This window comes from Ambystoma mexicanum, chromosome 14, assembly GCF_040938575.1.
Source record: "Ambystoma mexicanum isolate Mex_15411 chromosome 14, UKY_AmexF1_1, whole genome shotgun sequence".
NCBI classification, from domain to species: domain Eukaryota; kingdom Metazoa; phylum Chordata; class Amphibia; order Caudata; family Ambystomatidae; genus Ambystoma; species Ambystoma mexicanum.
The window spans coordinates 115,543,962-115,568,485 of NC_090940.1; the positions used below are offsets into that span (position 1 = coordinate 115,543,962).

The 24,524-nt window shown below is 45.7% G+C and overlaps 1 protein-coding gene across 2 annotated transcripts in view; it reads right to left on the bottom strand.

The window, feature by feature from the left end:
* The window catches only part of MAX (MYC associated factor X), a 107,590-nt gene extending 86,492 nt beyond the window's left edge, over positions 1-21,098 (bottom strand). Inside the window, exons 1-2 of one of the 2 annotated variants that reach the window (XM_069638669.1) lie at positions 20,861-21,098; positions 20,693-20,719 (exon numbers count right to left, since the gene is read on the bottom strand). In XM_069638669.1, coding sequence (XP_069494770.1) covers positions 20,693-20,719; positions 20,861-20,896 — 63 coding nt within the window. In that variant the 5' untranslated portion in view covers positions 20,897-21,098. The remainder of the gene's footprint in view (positions 1-20,692; positions 20,720-20,860) is intronic. The other variant, XM_069638671.1, reaches the window with a different exon arrangement.
* Positions 21,099-24,524: the final 3,426 nt, after the last annotated feature.

The window sequence follows — 24,524 nt, forward strand, 5'->3', positions numbered from 1 at the left end:
ACATGCCCTGGCTTATGGTGGGCTTAAGGAGCATTTAGGAGGCCCCAGCAGGGTCCCTTCCCGAACGCAATTCTCAGATTGCTGGTGCTTTGCCCAAGCCCACTTAAAGCATTGGTTAAACCTTGAATTTGGTTGAGCACATTCGAGACATCAAACAAATATGGTAATTTTGCATTTCCATGTATTTGCAAGTAACGACCTATGCCAAACCACTTTATGCTAATACGGAGTTACAAGAAGGGCAAATTATACTTGGCATCTTACTAAGAACACCCCCCAAGCACAACATATTCACTTTGTTGCCATCATTCCTAGAAATTATCCAAGTGAACCGTCAGGGTTTCTTTTCGATTTCAGTTTAACACAAAAAGATAGGCGTTATCCTTTTATGCAAATTGATGTATACGAGCAGGACAGCATTACAGATACGTATAATATATATTTCAGAACCTAAAGCCGTATTGTCCAATCAAAATGAGGTCAGGAGAGGGATGAAGGCTCAGAATACTGGAAGACACGGTCCCCAGTCTTCAAAGTAACAAACGTAAAGGAAACGAGCCTGGTCAGGCACAAACTCTGGAACAAGCTCTTAACTCGCATCAGACTAACTTCATTTCACCTGCACCTACGAAAAGAATACACAGCTCTTCAGAAATCTCACCAGCGCGAAGATTCCAGGAGGCTCTCCCCCCACCCCCCCTGCACAAAGTCTTAAAATCACACCCACAAGAACCTTGAAATCATCCCTCCATAGTTGTAGAGCACCTCACCACTTAGCCAGGTGCATGTTGTTAGAAAGCGTTTTAAATTTGGAGCTGCCATTATTGAAACTGCTTTTAGCTCCTGGGTTTTCATTAAATTCTACATGAACTAAATTACCCACATGCCAAAGAGGTGGGAGGCGAGAGCCCATGGAGAACTACGTTCCTTGAGAAACGGGCTAAAATGATCACCCCCTGTGACGAAGGTGAAATAAAAGTGAGGCACCATCTTGTACCCATGCCTACATGAGATTGGGGTAGAGTCAAGAACACTAGACAAAAGCAAAAGTAGAACTTCGTCACACTGGGCTAATCCGGTCAGGTCCACAGATCAACCGGTTTGTCGCATTGCCTGCCCTTCCTTGAGTGGGCGATGTCCGCCCTCAAGTTGTCGGTTCCTGGTGTGACTCATCAGTGAAAAGACAAGGTCCTAGTACATCCGAGTACTGGCTTTCAATTAATGATTAGCCCTAACCGCACCAAATAGTTGGGGGCTGTTTATAGCCAGCCGTTTGAGATCTTGAAGAAATGCAGCAGGAATAGGAGCAACACAATACCCAGAAGGTTTACTTAAGGTTTAACGCAGAGCATGTGGTTTAAGACGCATCACATCCACAGCCTGTACAAAATTAAGGCACACGTCACAAAGGGCTGCCACAGTTATTGCTGCATATATGGGATGAGTGCACTGCCAGCAAACCAATGGGCGTTTACGTTTGACATAGCTATAAGAATTCCCAATTGGTGAATGTATGGGAGAACCAAGGGCCCATGTGTGAATAATTTCTGTTGTGCAAGTCACAAAGTGGTTTAACTGGGTGGACTTGTGGCTCAGCACGCTAGATTAGCGTGGCTCCATGGTACTATCACTGTCTAAACACATCAGCTCACAGCGAAAAGATCTTGTTTACAGGGGGGGTGGGGGGGGTACCCACTGGTGGAAAGCCTGGTGGCAGTCAGTACTTCACCACCACAATCTGGTACGTTAATCTAGAGTGAGGTCCATACCAAAAAGCCTGCACTTGGGCTATTGGATACAGAGGCCTTGTCAAGGGAACCAATGAATGGGTTGTACAGTAAAAAGGGACGCTACAGAGGTTTCCCCAACAGAAAGAAAGAAAGAAAAAAAAAACAAAAAAAAAAAAAAACACACACACACCAACGACTTACATTGACAATGGGAACAATGCCATGGACAATCGCACCAAATGGACATTGTAGCCCTTGTTGTGCAAACAATGGCTCAAAGGACGGACTAAGTCACAAATCCTGAAACACAACAACCACAGCAAGGCAGACAGCACTGTGCATTGGAGCACACCGATTGAACCCAAAACCAGGAGAGTAACCAACCCAGGAGGCCACCCACCCCTGGAATTTACTGCAATCCAAAAATGGAGGCTACAACCACAGTGAAGCAAACACCACTGTATATTGCAGCATCACTAACTCCTGAAAAGAAAGTTACGCAGGGGTGGCACCTGTCCCTGGAATATACCACAAACCTAAATCCTATCCTAGACCAAGACGTCTAGACCACAAGCATACCATGATATAAGGAGGACAAAAAAAAAGGAAAAGAACAGAAAAGAGAAATAGGAAGGAAATCATACCGCTGTGGAATGGAAGCCACCTACCAGAATTCCCAACACCTCATAATCCCCACTAACCACCACTTAAAAAAAATAAAAAATTAAAAAATACATCTCCAGCTACCTCTACCTCCATGACCACACCCATACATCAATGGAAAACAAACATCCAGCAAACAACCAACAAGCAAGTACCCAAACAATCCTGGACCCCAGAAGACTGCCAAACAGCACAACAGAGAACCCAGCAACTCTAAAAACATAACCGGAAAGACCTCAACAAAAATCAGAGCCAAGCTAGACTCCCTAACCATCCACACCACTTACACAACCAAAGACTGGAAAAATATACCACACGGGCAAACAATACTACTGCGAACCAGAACACAAACCCATCCCTCAACTTAATTGAACTCAAGAAAGAGACAGAGCCCCAACTACACAATCAGCAAATAACCGCCTCATCCAAGAGAGCCTCAGGAAATGAAAACCAGACAACGGCACAAGACCGAAATGCAGGAAATTATATGCAAGAATAAATAAGGAAAAGCACACACTGAACTGCAGCCTACTCAACTTAAGATCAATGGCCAAATAGAAATGTATGACCTAAGCAAGGGCGGCACTGATGCACTTCACAGAAACATGGCTACAATTTACCACAAAGCCATACCAGGAGATGGACAAAGACCACATCTGCGCCACACCACTCCGTCCAACTAATATCGAAGACTGCAAATCACTCCTAATTAACATCAAGCTCCAAACCAACGTAATGTTCCTCCTGATCTACAGACCGCCACCCTACAAGCCCAACTTGCAACAAAGCTCACCGACGCCAGTTATAACAATTGTTCTCGGGTATTTCAACATCTGGTTCGAACGAGAAAACAAAACCACAGCAAACACCTCGGTGCCCTACAGCTACCCTCCAAACAAATAGTAAACTGACCCACGCCCTGTGCTGGACACCTGCAGAGCTGGACGCTCGACCACCACCCCACTAGTACCAATCGTATCGAGTGAACGCCACTTGATCCCATTCGCCATAAAAAACGAACTGCATTTTGCCTGAAAGTGCACTAGTACATGCTACTAACAAAAGAAACTGGAAAAGTGTTGCTCGGGAAACCCTAACAGAACTAATGGAATCAAAAAAACCAAACATCTCCCACCTAAACAGAATAACTTCAGACTTGGTAGAAGAAAAACTTAAGAGACCAATTAGTACCTGCTAAATTCTTCAAATCCACCGAAAGAAAAAAAAAAAGTGCCTACCTCACAAGCATCCAATTGGCAACAAACTATTCAAAATAATCAAGGAAATTGAAAACCCAACATTGTGCAACAAATGCACCATATCACTACAACCCATATGAGACACCATCACAAACCATCCGAGAACAAAAACAGAAGCAAGTCAACAGCCCATAGACAAGCTGCGCACCAAAGAACACTAATACGGAACCACCATAAACCAGCACATCACCAACAACCACAACACTCGACTGATCGAACCTATAAAAGAAAGAAAATACACCATCCTCACTGGGTCCCACTGTGGCCCATGCCCACCAGGCATTTTCAAAGAAATCCTCAAACACAGAACACCAGCAACATATTTCAGGCTACTGATCCCTAAACACAGAAATGGTATCTAAAACTTTCAAATCAGCATACATCAAGCCCCCCTCCAACTGCAGACCTAGATCGAACCTACCCTAACGCAACAAAACTACTAGAGATATCTACAATAAAACTCACCATGTAGAAAGCAACGAACACTCAACCACTCCCAAGTCGGCTTCAGAAACATGAGGGGGAACGGAATGAGCACTTCTATCCATATGGGAAGACCTAAAAATAAACGCAGACAACAGCACCCGATTGGCTCTCATGCAACTAGACATAAGCCACCTTTGACACAAAACTAATCTAGAGACAGGAACAGGGCATAAAAGACTCCGCCCTACAATTACTAAAATACTAACAGAAAGAACATACTTATTGACTTTTACAACCAACACCAAAAGCATCACCTGCGGCCTACCACAAGGATCTAGCCTGTCTCTTCAACATCTACATGCCCCCCCCCCTAATGAAACTCATTCAAACCCATGGACTGACCACCTACAACTACGCAGACGATACCAAACTTCATTTAGTCATTTGTTATAGCGTCTTTCACCAAAATGATGGTCCCCAACGCACATTTTGTTGAACGCCCCTCGGACGGACCGGAGTCAGTGCTATTATGCGCGTGTGCATTTCAGCCCTTAAAGTTATGCGAGGGAAGCCAAGGCCCTGCTAGTCACCTATATCTAAATGTTGTGTATGGGCACAGAGGAGGTATACTATGGACTAAGCGGGGGTCGGGGGGGATTGTGTTTAATGAGTTATGTGGGAAGCTAGATTTGCGTCATTAAAAGTAGCTTAATTCTTATGGCAAAGATGATATGCAATAGTGTTTGTGTTATATGCGACCACAGGGTATGTGGAAGTGAGCTTGTGCCTTCGGCTAAGGTTGCGAAGGTGCGGTGCACGAGAGGAGAAATGGGTAAGCTATAAAAAATAAAAAAAAAACAACAATGTGTACTTCCTAGGTTCCATCTATGTAGATGGAGCAGTGCTACATTTCATTTCACAGGTGATATAAGTGCCAAACGAACGCATAATACCGTACACAATTAGGTTAAATGCGAGCTATGGCTACCTTAAAGCAAGGTAAGGCTATGCAACATAATTAGGCTTAATGCGAGATAAGGCTGGGATAAAAGCAAGATAATGCATCTTCAAGATAACCTCAACACAAGACCCAAAAAACACCCTCATCAAATGCCCCATTGACATATACACACACCCGCTTGACAATCAACATTCTCAAACTACACCGGATCAACACAGAAATAATGATCTCCCCCACAGGATAACGTAAAACATCCACCTAAGCTGGCCACCATGCATGGGAGCACAACCAGAGGCAATCGCCGTAATAGAAAAACCTGATAATACTCACGGACAACGGACTCTCACTAGAACCACAGGTCCACACAATAGCTAAGAAATGCTTCTACCTCCTGTGACTAATTAGAGGGATACTCCCCTACATCATCTTCCCACAAAAAACCTCAATCATCTCCTTGGTATTAACAAGACTAGACTACACAAACAGCCTTGAGCTTTGAATGCCAGAAAGCCTCACAAAAAAGAAAAATCCAGCGCATCTAAAATGCTGCAGCAAGACTACTCCTGAGGCAAAACAGAAGAGACCACATCACACCAGCCCAAAGAAGCATACACTGGCTTCCAGTAAAACGCATGAACTCAAAACCCCTTGCATCGCTCAAAAATAGCTGCATGTAGCCAAATAATATGAACCGCTACCAACTAAGAAGAAACCTAAAATCGAGCAATGGCCTCCACATCTAAACACTACGAGAAAAAGACAGTCGGATGAACTGCATTCTCTCGTTTGATAGCCAAACCATGGAACTCAATACCGAAAGAAATAGGGACAGAATACCACCTAACTATCGGAAAACAACTGAAAACCTGGCTATTCAATTCACTGAGATAAGCATAAAAAATGGCACCTCCCACAAATCATACCTGAATCCAAGGCAATCATGGGACAGTACAGACCCTGGAACCAAACACACCACACGCTATTAACTACCCCAGCTCCTCTGCTGCATACCTCCCACACACATATGGGTTAGCTTTACTATACACAAACACACAAGCCACACATTCATGACAAGAACAAACTGACACAAACAACCTGGATACTGGACGTAGCCCCTACGGACACAATAGCCCCAGTGCACAATCAAAACACACTCAAAGCCAACACGCACAGATGCAAGTTTCTCCAAGCACCAACAGAAGAGAACAACCTCTATACCATCCCTCTGCCCTCACTAACCTACCACATGCACTTTACAGAGCCACATGAGCACCTGGAGACCATGCAAATGGTAGCAGTGTGCAGTATAAAAACAACCTATCACAGAATCCAACAAAATAATGAAACCTTCACATCAGAGAATAAGACGGCTAACGGCTGGTAGCAAGGAGTCTTAGACATAACCCTACACCTGTGACTAATGATCTGCGTGACATACTCGCACCAGTTTCAGAAGTGCAACAACTAATACTGTCTCCCAAATTATAACAAGAAATCTATCCATAAAGTGTACCAAGTTTTAAACCACATGTGCCAGGTCCAATTACTTTTTGTTTTTTTATACAAATGGAGCTTACAGCACACCAACAGGTTGCCATTCAGCGCTGTCGACTGGCGAATAGTGAGGTTGATTGTGCCGATAGCCCAACCATTCCAGATTAATTCCTCCCAGCTGAGGGGGAGATTGGTGATGGGAAGGCAGGCTAGGCGCAGTGCAGCGAAATTAAGTGACCGGGCCTGAAGAATATTTGCATGGAACGTAGAACATTACGTTACTGGGATTTACACCATGCACTGCTGCCATTTTTGCATGGGTTGCAGGTGCTCGGCCTGATCTGAAAGAGGGCATGGTTTGGTTTTTGAGAGGGGGTGGGGGATGAAAGACCGCTTTGCTGCTGTGCTGGTGTATGCAGTTCTCTGTGTGCGCGTCTGTCAACTGCATAGAGGCATATGCCTCCAGATAAGAGACCTGCGTGCCTGTGGTGCATAGGCCAGGTCAGTGGTATGCATGAAAGTTAGTTGTAGAGGTATGTTACAGCAAGATGGGGAGGGCTTGGCTGGGGTTGGAAGCAAGTTTAGTGATCGGTTTCAGCACTTTCCTGATGTCTGTCAATTAACATGTGTGCTGGGGAATATTTTTCAGGAGGTTGCAAAGATGGCATCTGGTTTCTTTAGTCGGCTAAAGCAAGTGGAAGGCAGAGTCACTAAGGCTCAGTGTCTTAATCTGAGGTTCACGGGGCTACAGGGGCTCCTCTAGCAGAGAGACAGCTTCTGTAGCGGTTTTCATTACCCACAGTAAGCCTTGTATAGGAAGCGCAAGACAAGGTGCCCTGCCGAGAACTGTGCAGTGACTACGGAGTAGTAGTTTGAAGGTTGTACCAAGTATGGTGAATTACCTTATTCACTAAAGGGAGAGGCTTGAATCAAAGCAACCCTGGGTCCTTAAAATTGTAAAACTGACAAAGAGCGCACCATCAGGAGTCCAAGACACTAAAAAAATAAAAATAAAAAATAAAAAGCAGAGTTTACGGTTAGATATAGTCCCACCCTAGTCTGCACTGTTTAGGCGCAACACTCGGACAAATGTGAAGTTCCTAGCACCCAGTAGAACTGGGAGGGCGAACCATGTCCAATAATAGCTGAACAAGGCAGTGGTTACCAGGACAAATGAATGAGCAAATTCTATGAGCACTGGCGTCTGCTTTTCCTTGCGCGTGGCCCACGAATTGGATCCCCCCCCCCCCCCCCCGATAACCCTTGTCTGTTCAAATTAGCCAGGTCCTAGATCTAGCCTCCAGTCTCTCAGCATCCTCATGGATTCCTTGAGCCCCTGGACTACAATACAAAGTACACTCTCACAAGGTCCCAATGGCTAGAGTAGAAGACAGTTTATTTCTTCCTTCTTGGGTACCGGTCAACATCTCAACTGCTGCAACATGGGGGCTTCGCCAGCCTATAACTGAAAAGAGGGGATTTAGGGGTACTGATCACCAGGGACGCAAATGGCCCAGTTGCAACACACATGTGGTTGGCAGCGTATCTTGCATAAGAAGAGCTTCCTGCCCAGGAGCGTGAACAACGACTAGGTAGCACTTTCTTCATTTGTTTCGCTTAAGCACCCAGGATATGCTGCCCCCCATCCCAAAGCTCTGTGGCTGCCTCTGACATATGGCAACAATGTCCTTTGTTCAGATAATACTGGGCTCCATATCGGCTTCCTCCGCCCAGATCCCCCACTGCGATCATGATCCTTGCTTCCCCATTATACATTGCTCTGAGGCCAGTAGCAGCAGAATGAAGTCTAGGACAGCTTTTGCTTCACAGCCCTCGGCGGTACAACTCTCATACAAACGAAGTTAACGCGAGAGGGTGTCTTCGGAACTTGGGGCATGGGTCTCTGGATCTCCTCGCCTTTGGTTGATTTAATTCCAAGTGAGATGGGCATAAAAATATGTTGTTCCCATCAGGGAAATAGATGTGTCTTTTGGCTGTCACTATGGCCTCAGGATTGCGGCGACGACTGCAACCGAGAGCTCATGGCAGTAGTTATCCATATAAGGCCTCCCATCGGTCGACCAGTTTCTTTGCTAGGTACATCCCTCTTATTTCGCAGAAGAAATTGCTACCGTCTGACCGTGTGGTTGCGCTGCCCACTGATATCAGCCTAACCTGCTACTCCTTGATTTTCTTGCCCTAGTGTTGATCCGAAGCAGATAAAATCAGGGCTGTTCAGGTCACTTATGGGTTACCACCACCTGCCGGCAGGGAAAATGGCTTGCCTCTATTTTTCAGTGAGACAGTCCATAAAGGTTCCGAATGTATGGGGGAGCGGGTTACAGACAGCTTTTCCATAAGCAATACTAGCAGGCCAACAAACACTGGAGGCACACTTTAAACAAACTTGCTTTTGCTCAGGAATCAATTTAGACAGAGCCTAAATAAACTCACCCTTCCCAACCCGATCTCCTTTCGCGGCCAGCTCTTCTCCCTTATGCCTTCATCCTTATACTCCCATGCTGTAGCAGCATGTCCAGCAACATGGTCCTACCATGGACAGAGGAGCCTTAGCTACTCAGACCCCCTGACACCATGTACGTATTTTTCAGTTTTTAAGGTCGGGCAGCAGCTCGCTGTAGAGGGCACATTTTACCTTGTCCTGCATTTCAAGGGCTTGCCTTTCCAGTGTCCTTTCAGTGGTGTGCTGAAATTAAATATTTCAGGGACTGTCTGGTCTACCATTTCACAGTTTATCCTTGGGCCACCAGCTGGGTATTTGTTGCATTCGACCACTTGGAACGGTGCAGGATTTAGGCAAAACTGTGGTGCTAGGTTTTCTGGAGCGTGCCTTCCCTGCAAGCATCTTGCTACACTGGGCGGGACCTGGAAGGAGGTTGTGCATGTTTTCTTGCCACTTCTTGGCAATGCTTTCTCCTCAGAAGGCTTCTCTTGAGTCACGTCTTGGTTTTTGAGGGGACGTGTAGTATTCCAACAGGACTATACAATGCTACACAACATTTCATAGAGGATATGATGGTTTGGTGTTTGGTAAAAGAATACTGCAGGGGTACCTCCTTCTCTGTCGTTGACACTCGGCAAGTTCTTTCCAATTGTGGGCTGAATCCTTTATGAACTCCTTCGTGTGGTCACATTGTGTAGAATCAATGTTCATTTTTCTTAAAATCCGACAGTAATGCTGCGTCCGTTGACCTCCACGTTCATGGTTCTCGTTAGCATTTCACCCTATGTGTACTGGCGCTATGGCTGTGGGCTTTGGTAAGCATCATTAGTAAGTTCTGGAAAGAGGGATGTGGAAGGAATGCTCAGAATACTGATACTCTTAATTACTCCTAGCCCTACTATCCCCGTCCCAGAAATTACGACCCACCCATGTCAGATGCCCCCTCTCCAACCATGGGTACATATAGGAGGATTCGATCACCAGGGTTTTATACCAAGATTGTAAAGGGGAGTAGCATATAAGAAAAAAGGGATATCTTTTTTTTTTTTTATAAATACTTTGGTCGGGAGGCTGGAACCTGCTCGGATTAGTACCGTGACAAGAAAGCGTAGGACTAAGAGTAATGAAGCTCACTGGTCCGTAATCAGAGCATTCCAAATCATTCTTTGCACACTAACTGTGCAAACATTGGAGGACAATGGAGGCCAAAGCTGTCAAGCAAGTGGGGAATGCCCACTAGAATGGTACCCTAACCCAAGGAGGCAGCAGCGCAAAACACTACTTCACCTGCAATAGAGAAAGGACAAACATTCAAGAACTTGGCCCCCTAAAGGGGTCTAATTCTGCATACTAAACAAAACCAGATCGCGGGAGCAGAACTACTGAAAGCATGAATTGCTATACCAGTGCGGATCATATGCTCTTACGAGAAGGCTACCTACAAACGTAAGCATTGGCAATGCTAACAGTTTGGGCTGTTTACGTAGGCACAGGAATAGCACTTGCCAGGCACTACCGTAGTGGTAAGGTGCAAAATGATGCAAGTACTTGGATATCTAATATCAATGCCTGGCAAATGCCTAGTGCTTATAGACAAGCCAAACCGGTTGGCTTTGCCAATGCTTCTTTTTATGTTATGTTAAATGTTCTTATAAAGTGCTGGTACGCCCTAGGGCATCTTGGCGCTGAGCAGAGGCGGATGGCCCAGAATAACAGAATCGGGGAGAAACTCAGAAGAGAAGCGTCTTCAGGGCCCGACGGAAGGCCAGTTGGTGGAGCCCGTCCCCCCCCCCCCCCCCGTCGCAAGGTGAGCAGTGACTGTTCTCCGTTTGCTGTGTTATTTGTGACACTCACTAAGGCACATGTCTGCATATCACACAGCAAATACTCTCCTTTTGTCTCAAAGCTAGCAGTGATCTTGCTATGCACTCTGGCATCGGAATGAACATGAGCACGAGCCACTTCTCGGGTGTTCCTGCCCGGCTTCTGCACAGCGACCTCCATATTGCCTGCAGCCCCCTCACATCGGAATGTAGTGCACGAAACTGCTAATGATGGGCCATTAGTGTCAGAATAGTTTTGTGCCTGCATTCTGATGCGAGGTGTAGTGGGGTGTGTAGTTGTGCACAAAAGCCTCTCTGCAGGAGTGCTTGTGACATCACACAGACGGCCCCCACTTTGTCGATGGCCCCCCAACTTTTGTCTTTGGCCCCCTCTGTGCCCCTCCTAAATTTGATTCCTGGCGACACCCCTGATGGGAGGAGTCAGCGCCTTCCCAGGAATCCACTCGCCGCCCTTCCCACTTCCTGAATGCATTGTGTGGTGTGAATAGGCAGGCCATGTAGCAGATGAAAGCCCCGGTCTGTCTAGAAGACATGGGAAAGGGGTGTGTAGTTTGCGTGCGTGTTGCCCCTCAGAGTTCTGTGTGAGAAATAGAAAAGAGACTGAAATACAAATACGTAGCCGTTGGACATCGAATCGAAGTCCTTGCGATAAACATGAGGGCAATCCACAAGAATTAGCAGAGCCGAGTTGCTTACTGGTCTCATTTACAATCTTAATTCTCCCCCCCCCCCTCCCAATAAGTACGAGCGGGGGCCGGCCCTAATAATTTTGATAAACATCCCAAGCATGAGAGTTTGAGAAACAACAGTGCCAAATACTTGAATTAGCATTCAGTGTCTGAAGAAAAAAAAGATGTACTTAAGCAATGTCAATAAAACAACCGAAATATGCATGTGTTGTTATAAATAAAAATGATATAGGAAAAACACTTGTTTATGGCTATTATGCACTAAGCATCTCATCAGTGTAAAAAAAAAAAAAAATGTCAGATGGATGGAATCTTTCCCATTCAAAGATGGCCACTAGTTTTGGCTTGTTTCCATAGTTTCCTTAGAGACATCATCCAAGGTGGCTGCCCCCATGGAAAAGCTCAGAGTTCTGAGATGGGCAGGAATGGGTGGGATTAGTCATGGTGATTAGCATGGCTAGGGGGCACAGAATGGGAGGGATGAAATAACCAAAAAAAATGGCATCCTTCTGCAAATGTCATATCTATTGGAAAAAGAATTACAGACCCTTACTCAAAGCCCATATCTGAAGCTCTTCATGACAAAAGTTTTGGCTTATAGGTAGAGCTTTCAGCGCCACCTAATGGCCCAAACTACGGATCCCTGGGGAAAAGTCAAGGAGGGATTGCCACTAGAACTGCTCAGCAGGTACAATTTGAACCACTGCATTTCGACCTAGGGATGTGGAAACAGGTTTGCAATGCCACGACCCACACCTGGATCCAAAGCGCGCTTGGGAGAAGAAAAAATGTGTCAAAGGAACGATTTAATAAAAAAAGGGGGGGGTGGTTGATGAACTCCCAACCTCCAAATTCTATTGCAATGAGCTCTATTGCAATCTACTATATCACACAACATTATCTCCAAGTCCCTCTTCATAGTACTTACTTTGTGGCCCATGTCACACACAGGAACCATTTTTTCGCTCTCATGAAGGTATACAATCTCCTCCCCTTACCCATAACGCTCTTAAAAATGTTCCTGTCCTCCATACAGGAACCATGGTGTCATCTCTGCGAACTAGTTCTTTGGGGAAGCAATGGAGTGGTCCGCCCCAGACTCTCCTCCAGCAGGGCGGAAGAACGAGAAGCCAAGATCTTCGACTTCCTGCAGGGCAAGGGTGTTCAATTGAGCACTTTCTCCCTTGCCACAACAGTCCTCCCAAACTCAGATGAGGCGGCACAGGGCATTTACTTGATAGGGTAGGGAAAGAGTGGAGAAAGTACTAGCCCAGGTTTGGGATAGTACTGCGTTCTCAAAGCATAGCCCTAAACAAAAAAAAAAGTTTTTTTTTTTTTTTTTTTAAATCAAGAAGTACTAATATACTCCCGAAATGGGATTAACAATGGTTTCCCCATTAGGAAATGGAAGGAGCCTGAACATATTTCAATGCTTCGTTTCATGGCAAAACTATATCCCTAAAAGAGCACACAGTCCTTTCACCCCAAGACCGTAGAAGTAGACAACATTCTGGCTAGTCTGGTTGGCAGGTCCTCCATGGCAGCAGAGGAAGCAGCTGTAAGGGATCAAATGACAGACATTGAATGTGGTCCCGACAAAAGTCCATGTAGGTGGTACTCTGACCCTTAGGGCAAACATAGGTTATTTATAACGTAATACCCAGAGGTTTCTAAGAGCTGACCCAGGGAACAAACCTGTTTTGCTCTGTGTCATCTTGCTTCCAAGGCGAGCAGGTTGCAGCTGAGCTATCCTCCCGAGACGCTGAGCTGAAACTGTCCTGGGTGATTTTTAACAAGCTAGGCACGCAAGGCCATGGAGGATAGACCGTATTGCACCCCAATCTTGGCTAAGGTCCAGAAAAAGTGGGACCCTTATCTGATCTGGCTTATGACTGTGTCCAGGGTATGGCTATGGAGATGGGAGCAGGTATTTCGGCCACACAGCATACTCACCTGAGACACTGGAAAATGGAAGGATCACAGACGGCTACAGCCCTGAAAATTCATTTTGAGGGGGAAAAAAAAAAACATGTGGGGACTCCGTAGAAGACAAGGTCCACAAAGTGCTCCTGGTGGACAAACTAAGAAAGAAGAGTTCCTCAATGGGGTCTAAACGCAAGTCATCAGGATCCAGGAGTCCCACCTGGCGGCAGGGGCAAGACTATCCAAAAAGCTCAAGGATTTAGATCGAGGACAACCTGGGATGCAGAAGTCACCCATTAAGAATCAGAAGTCCTGACAACCACAGATGGCAGGGAAGACTCCAGTCATTTTTCACAGCTTGCGAAAAGTTGTCTAGAGCTGTGCCTGGGCAAGTCACAGACTGCGCGGTGGGGTTATCAGATATGCCAAGAAGCAAAAACAAACATCCGGGAACTGCAAGGGCTATTGTGAGAGTTCCCAAACATAAGCAGGTTGAGGGGTCCTATTGTAGCTTCCCTGGTCCCGAAAACATCAGGGAAATCAGGTTGATTTTGGATCTGAAAGCACAGAATCCAGGAGACGTGGAAAAGATTCAAAACAGAAAATGTTCCAAAGGTCACTCCTCTAGTGACCAAGGGGATTGGATTGTGTCACTAGACCCATCAGGCCTTTGCAGCAGATGTTCCTCAGGTTAGCAGTGTGTAGGGCGAGACATTATCAAATGCAGGTTCTTCCCCCTTCGGTTGAACCCTGTTCCCAAAATCTTCACAAAGATGGCAAGTAATCTCCCATCTGGAGCGGAATCAAATATTCCCTATAACTGGACGACTACTTCATCAAAGGTGTGACTGTACGGCCTATCTTCAGATAGTGCACAAAGCCTTGCAGAAATGGGTGTTTCTTTTAAACTGGCAAATATCTTGACCATCATAGGGGCTTGGTGTCGCACTGGAGGGGGTTCTTTCTAGAAGTTGGGGTGGTGTGGAAAGGCCCTTTCTTCCTATGGAAAGGGCCACAAACCTTCAGGCGACAGAGCAAAATAGACATCGGAACAAGATCTAGTAGTTCAGGGCCAATTGGTGTGCCCGTTTCCTTGAACTCCTTGCCACACAGACATACAAAATCCTTGAATCCCGAGATCCAGCAGCAGAGGTGGGAAGGTGTTGCACATAGGGAATGTACGGAAGGGGATTGGCTTGGACTCGACCTTAAAGACCATTCTTACCACAGATTCAAGAAGTCTGGGTTGGGGTGCCATCCTGGGCTTCTCCAGGTCCTCAAGTTGGAGGAAATTGGCAGGGATCCTGGGGAGATCTCTTGGATAGTAAAGGGTGTAGCAGTGTTGGTAAGGACTGACAAATCCATACATCCATTGATATGGGGGTGTAGGGGTATGGGTCCGGGGGTTCAGGTAGTCATCCCTGAACTTCCTTGCCTGGGAGGTAAGGTCATTGGCAGAGAAGCATCCAAGGTCCCTGAAGTGAGTTCACATTTGCGAGATAGAGAATGTCAAAGCAGACAGAGGAGTTCTCAGAAGCTGTCCCCGTCAAGACAACCTTTTCATAGAGCTGGCAAACTATCAGAACTGCCATGATAAGACTTGCTTGCCTCTCAGATATCAGCAAAGATTGACCTGTGTGAGGACGTTTCAGACAGAGGGGGGAGTGGAGGCACTGAACCTGGAATGGGGTCAGAAGTTGCTATACATACCCCTTGACCCGGATACCCCAGAGTTGTCAGGAAGGTCATGGAGAGCAATTCTCATGCGATTCTGGTAGTTTGCCATTGGCCACGAAGGGAATGGCTTTCCACTCTGAAAACTTCATACTCTGCGGGTTTGGAGGATCCAGAGATAGCTTTGCCTGCTACAAACTAAGAGGTCTCATGTATGCACGAGATCCAATGGTCAGTCTGGAAGCTAAGGGTAAGTTACTGTCGTGAAGTTTTTCCCCAGCAGGTGGCAGTGAATTATCCATTGCAATCGCCCAGTTTCCTTGAAGTCATAGGACAGATATTGGTTTAATTTTTTGAAGTGGTGTGAAAGGTCTGGTATTTCTCCTCTTCAATGCAGTATTTCAGCCATTTTTCAGTTACTCTAGAATGGGGTTCACAGGGGTTGGTAATATCTAGTCTGTGGGCTGACCTTAAAGTTCTAAAGGGTACCCCATGGGACAAAACGGAGGGCAAACCCCTTGTGGGTACATTCTTAAGGAGTTTAGCACATAATATCCACTTCAATCCAAGAATCTCACCACCATGGGATGTGCCCCTGGTGCTCAGATTCTCTCAAGATCCCCCCCCCCTTTGAACATACTGATCAAATTGACATCAATTTCCTAATGCATAAGACAGCCGTCCTAATTGCAATTACCTCAGCTTATCAGTTAGGCGGGAATTGTGGAGACATCCCTTTCTTAAAATTACGTATGGGTTAAATTGTGACCCCCAAGTTCCTTCCGAAAGTTATGTCCATATTCCATACCTCACAATTTGTGGTTCTTCCCACTTTCTTTCAGGAACCCAGGTCTGTAAATGAAGAGGCCTGGCATTCTATTGATGTGAAGAAAGCTTCCATGGAGTACCATCATAGGGCCAAGATCAGAAGATCGAACAGACCGATGTGGGGTAGCAGGGCCATGCAAGAAAGCCTCAGTTGTAACAATAAACCGACAGATTTGGACAGTTACCACAATGTCATACGAACCATCCAGTTCGCGCATAACAGACCAAGTTCAAAGTCAATCAACTACGGGCATGGCAGCCTCGGGGGTAGATGTTCGTCAGGTGGAAGGGGGGGGGGAGCTAGGGGGTTCATTGTTGGCAATCTCTAGGGCAGCCATCTAGGCAGATCCATATACATACATAAAACACTAACTGAACATAAACAACCCAAGGGATGAGGTGCTAATGGCTGGAATGGAAGGACTGACAGGGGTATAGCGTTTGTGCAACTGAGATGCACCAATACTATATTGGGTTGATGTTCATTGGGGCCCTTCCAGACGGTTCAGCTTGGGTGAACCTCAAAAGTAAGTTCTAGGATGAGAAAAGGGGACGAGAAGGTAATGCTCCCTTTACCAGTAATCTTCATTACTCCTAGTCCTAGACTTCAACACAGTAAGGATAACCTTCTCCGTCCAACCAGGCTGTCGAAGTTCCCATGATCCGGCTTGGGGAAAAATAAAGAGCTGTGGATATGTCAGAGGTAATATGCCTCCACGGAAAAATTGGGTCCGTGAATTTAAGGTAAGTACTTTGACGAAAAAGAATATTACAAAGGAACCATGAAGGATTACCAGTAAATAATCCGATAATTTCTCCGTTTGCCTGCATGTTCATCTTAAAAGGATATTTCAGAACACGTCTGATAGTGTGCACAAATCCCAATTGCAGCAATAACAGAGGTCACTAATTAAAAGCAGAGGCCCAGTCCTGCAATTTCGCAACGAAATTGTAATCAACAGGACCACGTCGAATTCGGCAGCGCTGCGAGCGCTACCTCGCCATCTGCTTTATGCTCAATTAGAATGGTTTCTGAATTGCAATACACGCACAAACGAGATTAAAGTTCTCATTTCGACTTTCAACGTTAAAAAGGCACTAACAGTGCCTGTAGATCTTTCGGCAAGGGCTTCTACTGGTCACATGCGAATTGCCGGCCAAACATACAACACGACGTGCGCCGTCTGAGCCTCCCAATCCTTTGTGAGGGCAACACCAGCTGTCTAAATAAGGCAAACTGCATTCGCGGCCTAAAACACAGAGCTTGGGGAGCTGCTCGTACTGGAGTGGGAATAAAACAAGCAGCCTACACCATGCAAAGGCCACACCTTCCCCCTATCACCCTGCATGCGAATCCGCCCTCGTATGAAGGACCTGGGGCGGGCCAGCGGGCAGTAAGCGCTGCGTGGGGGGAAGATTCTTACAGCGGCTGTGCTGCAATTCGAAAAGCGGCGAGTCAGAAGAACACATTGGGCAAACACATCCTGAACCCTCGGCGCACAAGAACCTTTGAGTGACCCATCTGCATTTAAACCGGGCTGTGCCCACATGTTTTACTAAAGCTTTCCCGGCATCTGCATCCAGAGTTCCATGGTAAGAAAACCTCTCAAAACGCATCTAGTACTTGAAAAACAATAGCAAACATGTGTGCGCGCAAGTTTTGAAAAGATGGTCAGGTAAACTTGGCGAGGAACACCAGTCAATAACTGAACAGAATATAACCAAAAAGTGCATGTAGATGTGTACCCCCCCCCCCCAAATAGAGATTTACCATATCCAGTAATGGGAATGAAGAACTAATGGGAGTCTGGCAACACAAAGGGATCAGCTCACCAGGGCCTACAGCGTGTTTAGAGTGTTGCAAAACTAGCTTGAAATCCATGAACTCCAAACAATGTTACTTTTGCCAAGACAAAAACAAAGTTAATGACACATGCTTCTTAAATACCCTTCAGGTGACTAACTCCCAGTGGAGTAATGCTTAAGGAAGCAATACTGCGCCACACCAGTTCTTAGAATTACGTCCTGAAAAAACAAAATAATTGATTTTGCACTCGAGCTCCCATTGCTTAACTCATCGGGTTATAAAAAAAAAATAATGTGCAGCTCTTAGCTTTATCACATGGGTATATGTGAATACTGCCAGTTGAAGTAGTGGCAATTCTGTTGGGATACAGCAAGAGCAAAATGTACCGTTGTTGCCAAAACCTTGTGGGGTTTCCTTGAATTGCAGATTTGCTGCAGCTCCCGGTGGCATAATCTATTCAACCAGGTAGGAAAAATTAAATGCGTCTCAACCAGCCGTGAACATCATTTGCTCTACCACAGTGCTTAAAATAACGCAAGTCTTCCGACTTTCAACAAAAAGCTGTCCGTTGATGCCCCACGCCTTCAGAGATCACTAAACACACAGTATCACTCTTGTCATGGCGCCTGATGGATAGTCATTGCAATTGACCAAGCAATCACCTGCAGGGTTCCATTAATCGCACCTACAGCGTACTCTCGTTGCTTAGTGCCGATCCACAGCACACTTATGGATGACACTGCGGTAACACTTTACTGTGCATTTAGATCCCAGAACGATGATCCGCAATACTGCGTAATCACAGATACAAATACAATATTAACTTGGATGGTTTCTAAATCACATAACCATCTGACACAATTTAGTAAAACCATGTTACTACTCATTAGCTCATGGTGCCACACACACCCACCTATTTGTCAAACAATGCCATCGCCGCACAATAACTGACACACTGCTCATCTCTAATCATCAAAAATTACACTCATCTCATTCATATTTTCATGCCTGCTCAACATACTCTGTCCTTCCCATTAAGCACGCAACATTTGGGCCCTTTTCAACAGATCTCAAACATCATCACTTTAATCTCCCCCAATCTGGCTGGCTCTCTCTGCCTAACTAGTATATTAAAATTACTTTTGTTCAAAACACAAGATAGGCTCCTCCTACCTGGTCGTCCCCACTATTATCCTCCCTGCAACCTCAGCTTTTGCACCACTCAGAATGTCTCAGTACCCGACCATCCAGCATATCCTCTCCACTCAAAAAAAAAAAAAAAAACACCCTCCACCCTTATATCCTCATCAAGCTTCACCACATGAGACAAGAGCGTGAAACCTCTACTTACCACCCTCCCTAACGAAGATACACCAAGCTCCTATGTATATACTATATAGCATCCTGTATGCATCTACTGCCCTCAAGCTACTTTCTGCCTTGCCCCAGTATTAATGTCTAGGATTCAACAAACTTTTGTCATTTTTTTCACTTCACCCGGCCCTCCAACGTAGGGTGAAGTGTTCCTGGGCGAAACACATTCATTCCTCCATAAAGAAATACGAACGACCATAACCCGTTACTTCACCAGCTGGCACTCCTCAAACAAGATACAGGATACCTTCAAAAGCAATCATATGCAACCATCACAGATGGCCCATAAATTATTGGATCAATAGACCAGGGGTACAAAGCAAGCTACTAGCCAGGCCTAACAAGTCACTTCCCCCCCTTAGTTCACCACAAGCTCATGGCTCACTATTTCTTACTTGCCAATAGTCATTTTCATTCCCCAAATTTTGAGGCCTGCAAAAGACGCTACTCTCAAGATCTACAAAGCATCTCTGATTCAGGAAGAACACCCTCTGTATTGGTAGGCTCCTCACCATTACCAATACAATAAAATGATCGTAATTGATACTGTAGGTGCTGCTTAACACTGGTCAATGCCAACAAATATCAGTCATTTCTCAATAGATCAACCCTGTATTAAATATAAAGATTGATGCCAGATCAATGAGCAACACAGTGCTGTTGAGATACTGCCCTTCTTAGTTCATCTGGACCTATGATCGACACATTGACATTCGTGGTATTAACTAGCTCCCCCTTTAGTGCAGTTCCAGTTCAGGGCAATCCCACGAATTCCAGAGATTGCCTTTACGGACTTCCCTTTTAAGGCAGTAGGTTCCCAAATATTTTATTGCAGACCCTACAGGTTTAAATGATCAAGCACATCCCATCAATAATTCAAAGTGCACTCTAAAATGTTTGCACTGATGACCCTCAACGCTTGATGAAGAACATTACTCCCCTTACAGATCACACAATTTACTAACATCACCATTTCATCAGTCTCAATTGGTTTAATGTCCAGTCAATTAATTGTAGATGGCTTCAGTAGACCCCAACAGGCTATTTAGTAACTACAGTAAAGAATCCAAACCTGCTAAATTTTAACCCTACTACTTTTGCCTGTTACCGTTCAAATTCTATTAATGTCACCTACTGCTCAAAGATCCCCAGCACTATTATATTGCACACACATACAAATACCACCGTCCTTATCGATAATTACGGACAATCGTTAATCAATGCACTTTTTCTTTTCAACACACTGGATGGTGATGTCCACCAAGTCCCATTTAAGTCGCAACCTTTCTTTCCTTCAGTATCCTGAGAAATATGCCCAGTTGTCTTGCCAGGATTATTGGGAATCTAAAGCACCCATTCGTCGATAATAACCTTTAGCAAACTGGCTTAATTGTCAGGAGCATCGAGTCCATCACTTCAAGTTAAACGATTCTTAACAGCCAATAGAAAAACGACAACACCTTACAGTGGTCGTGCCGTGAGCATCCCTAGCCCCTTCTCACGGCCAGCATTTCTCTGGAATAAGCCCAAAAAATAAAGAAAGGCGAAGGACGCACCTCGGAGTGGAAGGTCTGCGGCTCTTCCTGCAATGGAGAGAGGAAACACAGACACGTTACTGTTAGTGACAGGCAGCAGCTCAGGGCACAAGAAAAAAGGGATGCAAGTGCGCACTTCCCCACCAGGGCTCCCTACAACACCTCCCCCCTCTATAACCAAGCACTCACATCACTCTCCACCTCGATGTCATCATTATCACTCATGGTCTCATCCGCCCGTGGCAAGCACTGGTCCGGGCTGGGAGGCAGAGGGAGTCTCCGAAGGCACAGGAGACCACAGGAGGAGCAGCAAAACCCGAGCACAGCAGCGAGCAACGGACACGGCAGCACACGTGACTCACAACAGCAGCAGCACCAGCTCTGCAGGACACGACCGGGGTCTGTTTGCGGACGGGCCGCAGGGAAATGTAGTATAAAGTACTCTCATCCTCAGTCATTAACGTCGACAACAGCAAGTACAAATACTACAAATCCCATCATGTAATAGAAAGAGGAAGTCAAGTATATGGCCTATTACGCATGCGCAGTTCACCCGTAGGTTGATGGGACATGTAGTTTCAGAGGGTGTTTACGAATACTACACCCGGAAGTCTGTGAAGCTTTTTTTATGGCCTAGGCTGGTGAAGACACGTGGAAGAGTGTATGATGCACAGACAAGAACACAACATTGACATAGAAGGCGGACTGATGAAGCTCGAAAAACTAGTGGTCGGCCATCTGGAAATGACAACATTCTTACATTCGTTTTAAATTAACCACTTTAAAACGGTGATTAGGTTAGCATTTTAAATGCAGTACAATTTATTGCTGATGAAGTTAAATGTAAGCGAAAGAAACGAGCCAGTGTGAGGATTTTCGTTACTTAACAATATTACATTTCTTAAATTACTGTTAAGAGATACACGCCATGTGCGTCCAGTGACGTACGCAATATGTATAAAATAAGGTATGTTTTAAAGTGGTATCAGTTAGAAACCTCTTTGTGTCTTTGCTCGCTAAGCATTCAGCCACAATATCTCTCCTTGAAAATGGCTAAATTTCTTCAGGGCTTTCGGTGCCATTCTACCCAGTCTATCGCTACAGTGCGTTTTTTATTTCCATAAAGAGGAACGTGCTCTCAGATTACAGACAAATGGCTATAGAAACCGAAAACAATTCTCCAGGCCTGTTTTGTGTGTATAAAAATATTGTTTAAAAGAAGGACGGCAAACATCTCTGGAAAACTACTTTAAATTGGCATATATGGGGTTATAGCTATTTTTAAGACATTTTACCAAAAGAGAAAGGATGCATTTTGAATAAACACAATTTCATGATTAAATAGGGTTTAGAAAACGCTTAATCCTACTTTCAAGCTATTCAGAACCCTGGCACTACCACCACACCATAACCATCTGCTTCCATCTAAAACTCTCAGTATAACCAAGCTGTTGTAGCTTAGGTGTTGCAGACATGGCCAACATTCTGGAGCCCCTGAGAGGGAGAGTTCACCCATAGCTCTCAACTCACACGCTTTGGCGGGTGTCAACCGCCTTGTAAAGGGCGGACTCACCCGCCAAGCCTCCTGCACGCCCATTCGTTCCAATGGGCGTCTCACCCGCCAAAAACAAAATCGGGTGATTTCACCCGCCTTTGCAACACAAATGGTTGAGAGCTATGGTTCACCACAGAAATCGGGAGAATACAATTTTCCCATAGAATTGCATTGGGGTTATAATTATTTTAGGTAGGAGACGGTAAAACATAGCACTGTTTTTAAATGAAAAATCGAGGGGTTGACATGCATGGTGTTGGGAGCATTCTGCATGGAGTGTCAGTTGGTACTGAAGGCTGGCGGGACTGGATGTGCCAGTGTTCTGTACCTTACTTATTATTATTTTATTAATTGAGCATATACCTAGCTACGAGAAGCTACGGAACAGTTTACAGATGTGTACAACAATACAGTTACACAACAGAGCGCTTTATTTATTTATTGGTCATTTGTTAGGTGCTTATATATTTAGCAAAATTGTTTCAAAGCGGGGCATACAACAGTACAGATGCATAACAGCAAGCTTTTCAGAGGTAACAACAACAGCAATGTGTAGGATACAGATGGGCCCAGAGGAAGATAGAGCTGTACAGGGTGGCAGTAAGCAGAGGGACGCACAACATCTAGCGAGTCAGGTGGCGCAGAGGATGATGTGATGGACTAGGTGTTGAGTAGAGACTCCTTCAAGAGGTGGGTCTTGAGTTTGTTTCTGAATTGTAGGAGCGTGGGGGTGAGTCTGATGCTGACAGGGAGGAGGTTCTATAGTCTTGGCGTAGGCAGAGAAGGCTTGTTTTCTGGTCCTTTCCTTTTTGCAGCAGCAGATTTCAAGTCGGCAGGTGTCCTGGCTTCTGGTGGTGCGCTGTCTACTAGAGATGCTGAGATTCTCTGCAAAGTATCTGGGTGACTTCAGAGCGACTGCTTTATAGATGATGCAGCAAGACTTGAAGGTAATTAGTGCGTGAAGTAGGAGCCAGTGAAGGTCGATGAGAGCCGAGGTGATGTGGTCCTATTTGCGTAGACCCTTGATGAGGCGTGCGGCTGCATGAAGGACACTTCTCAAGGGCACAAGGGTGGACGACAGGAGGCCTTCGAGGAGGGCATTGCCCCCATCCAGGTGGGATAGGACCAGTGCTAGAACAGTGGATCTAAAGCTGTCCAGAGGGAGGAAGTGGTTGACTTTCCACAGGAGGGAGAGCTGATATAAGGCTGTCTAAGTTTTCTTAGCTATATGTGTCTTGAAGGAGAGGTGTTTGTCGATGTGGAACCAGAGGGACTTGGTGCAGGAGGTGAGCTCAGGTGTGAAGCCCTCAAGGTTCATGGTTGATAGCCAGGTCTGTATGTCTGGGTGTTCGTGTTGTTGGTGAGGAGTATGAATTCGGTTTTGAAGAGGTTGAGCTTCAAGTATGCACTGGACATCCAAGATTGTATCAGTGAGAGGCAGGTTTTGAGATTGTGGATGTCCTTGATGAGCTGATCTTGAGGTATAGCTGTGTGTCGTTGGCATATTGGTGGATGTCGATTTTGTGTGTGGCTAGGAGGGCTCTGAGTGGCTCCATGTATAGATAGAAGATCACAGGAGAGAGGATGGAACCCTGTGGGACTCCACAGGTGATGGGTAGCACTTGCAATCTAGAGGATTCCATCTGAACATACTGCTGGTGGTTGGCGAGGTAGGACGTGGACCAGCGTAGGAGAAGGCAGCTGATCCCCATGCGCTGATGTAGGGTGTCTGTGAGCGTCTGGTGGTCCATTGTGTCGAAAGCTATCAAGTAGTTGAGTAGAACCAGGAGACAAAGGTGGCCGTCGTCAAGGATGTTGAGGGTGTCGTCGACCACCCATGTGATAGCCGTCTCCGTGCTGTCTCTGGGTCTGAACCCGGATTGGTAGGCTTAGAGGAGATAGGTGGTGTCGATGTATTGCTGCAGTTGCGCAGCTACCGCTTTCTCGATGATCTTACCTAGGAAGGGAAGATGGGTGAAAGTTACCCGGGTTGTCGGGATCCAGAGTGGGTTTATTTAGTAGAGGCAGGATTTGTCCTGATTTTAGGGATGATGAGAAGGTGCATTGAGTTAGGGAGCTGTTGATGATCTGCAGGTAGAGAAGGAGAGCTACTGCATGGAGGGTTTTGACAATGGATGCTGGGAGGATGTCATCTGTATATGATGTGGCTTTGACGGTAGTCCGGGTTTCTACCAGGTCCTTTGTAGAGTGTGTCTTGAATGTTGTCCAGGGTGTGGAGATTTAGTGAGGTGGGCCTGTGGATGCAGAGCTGATGTCTATTTACTGGTGCCTATTGCT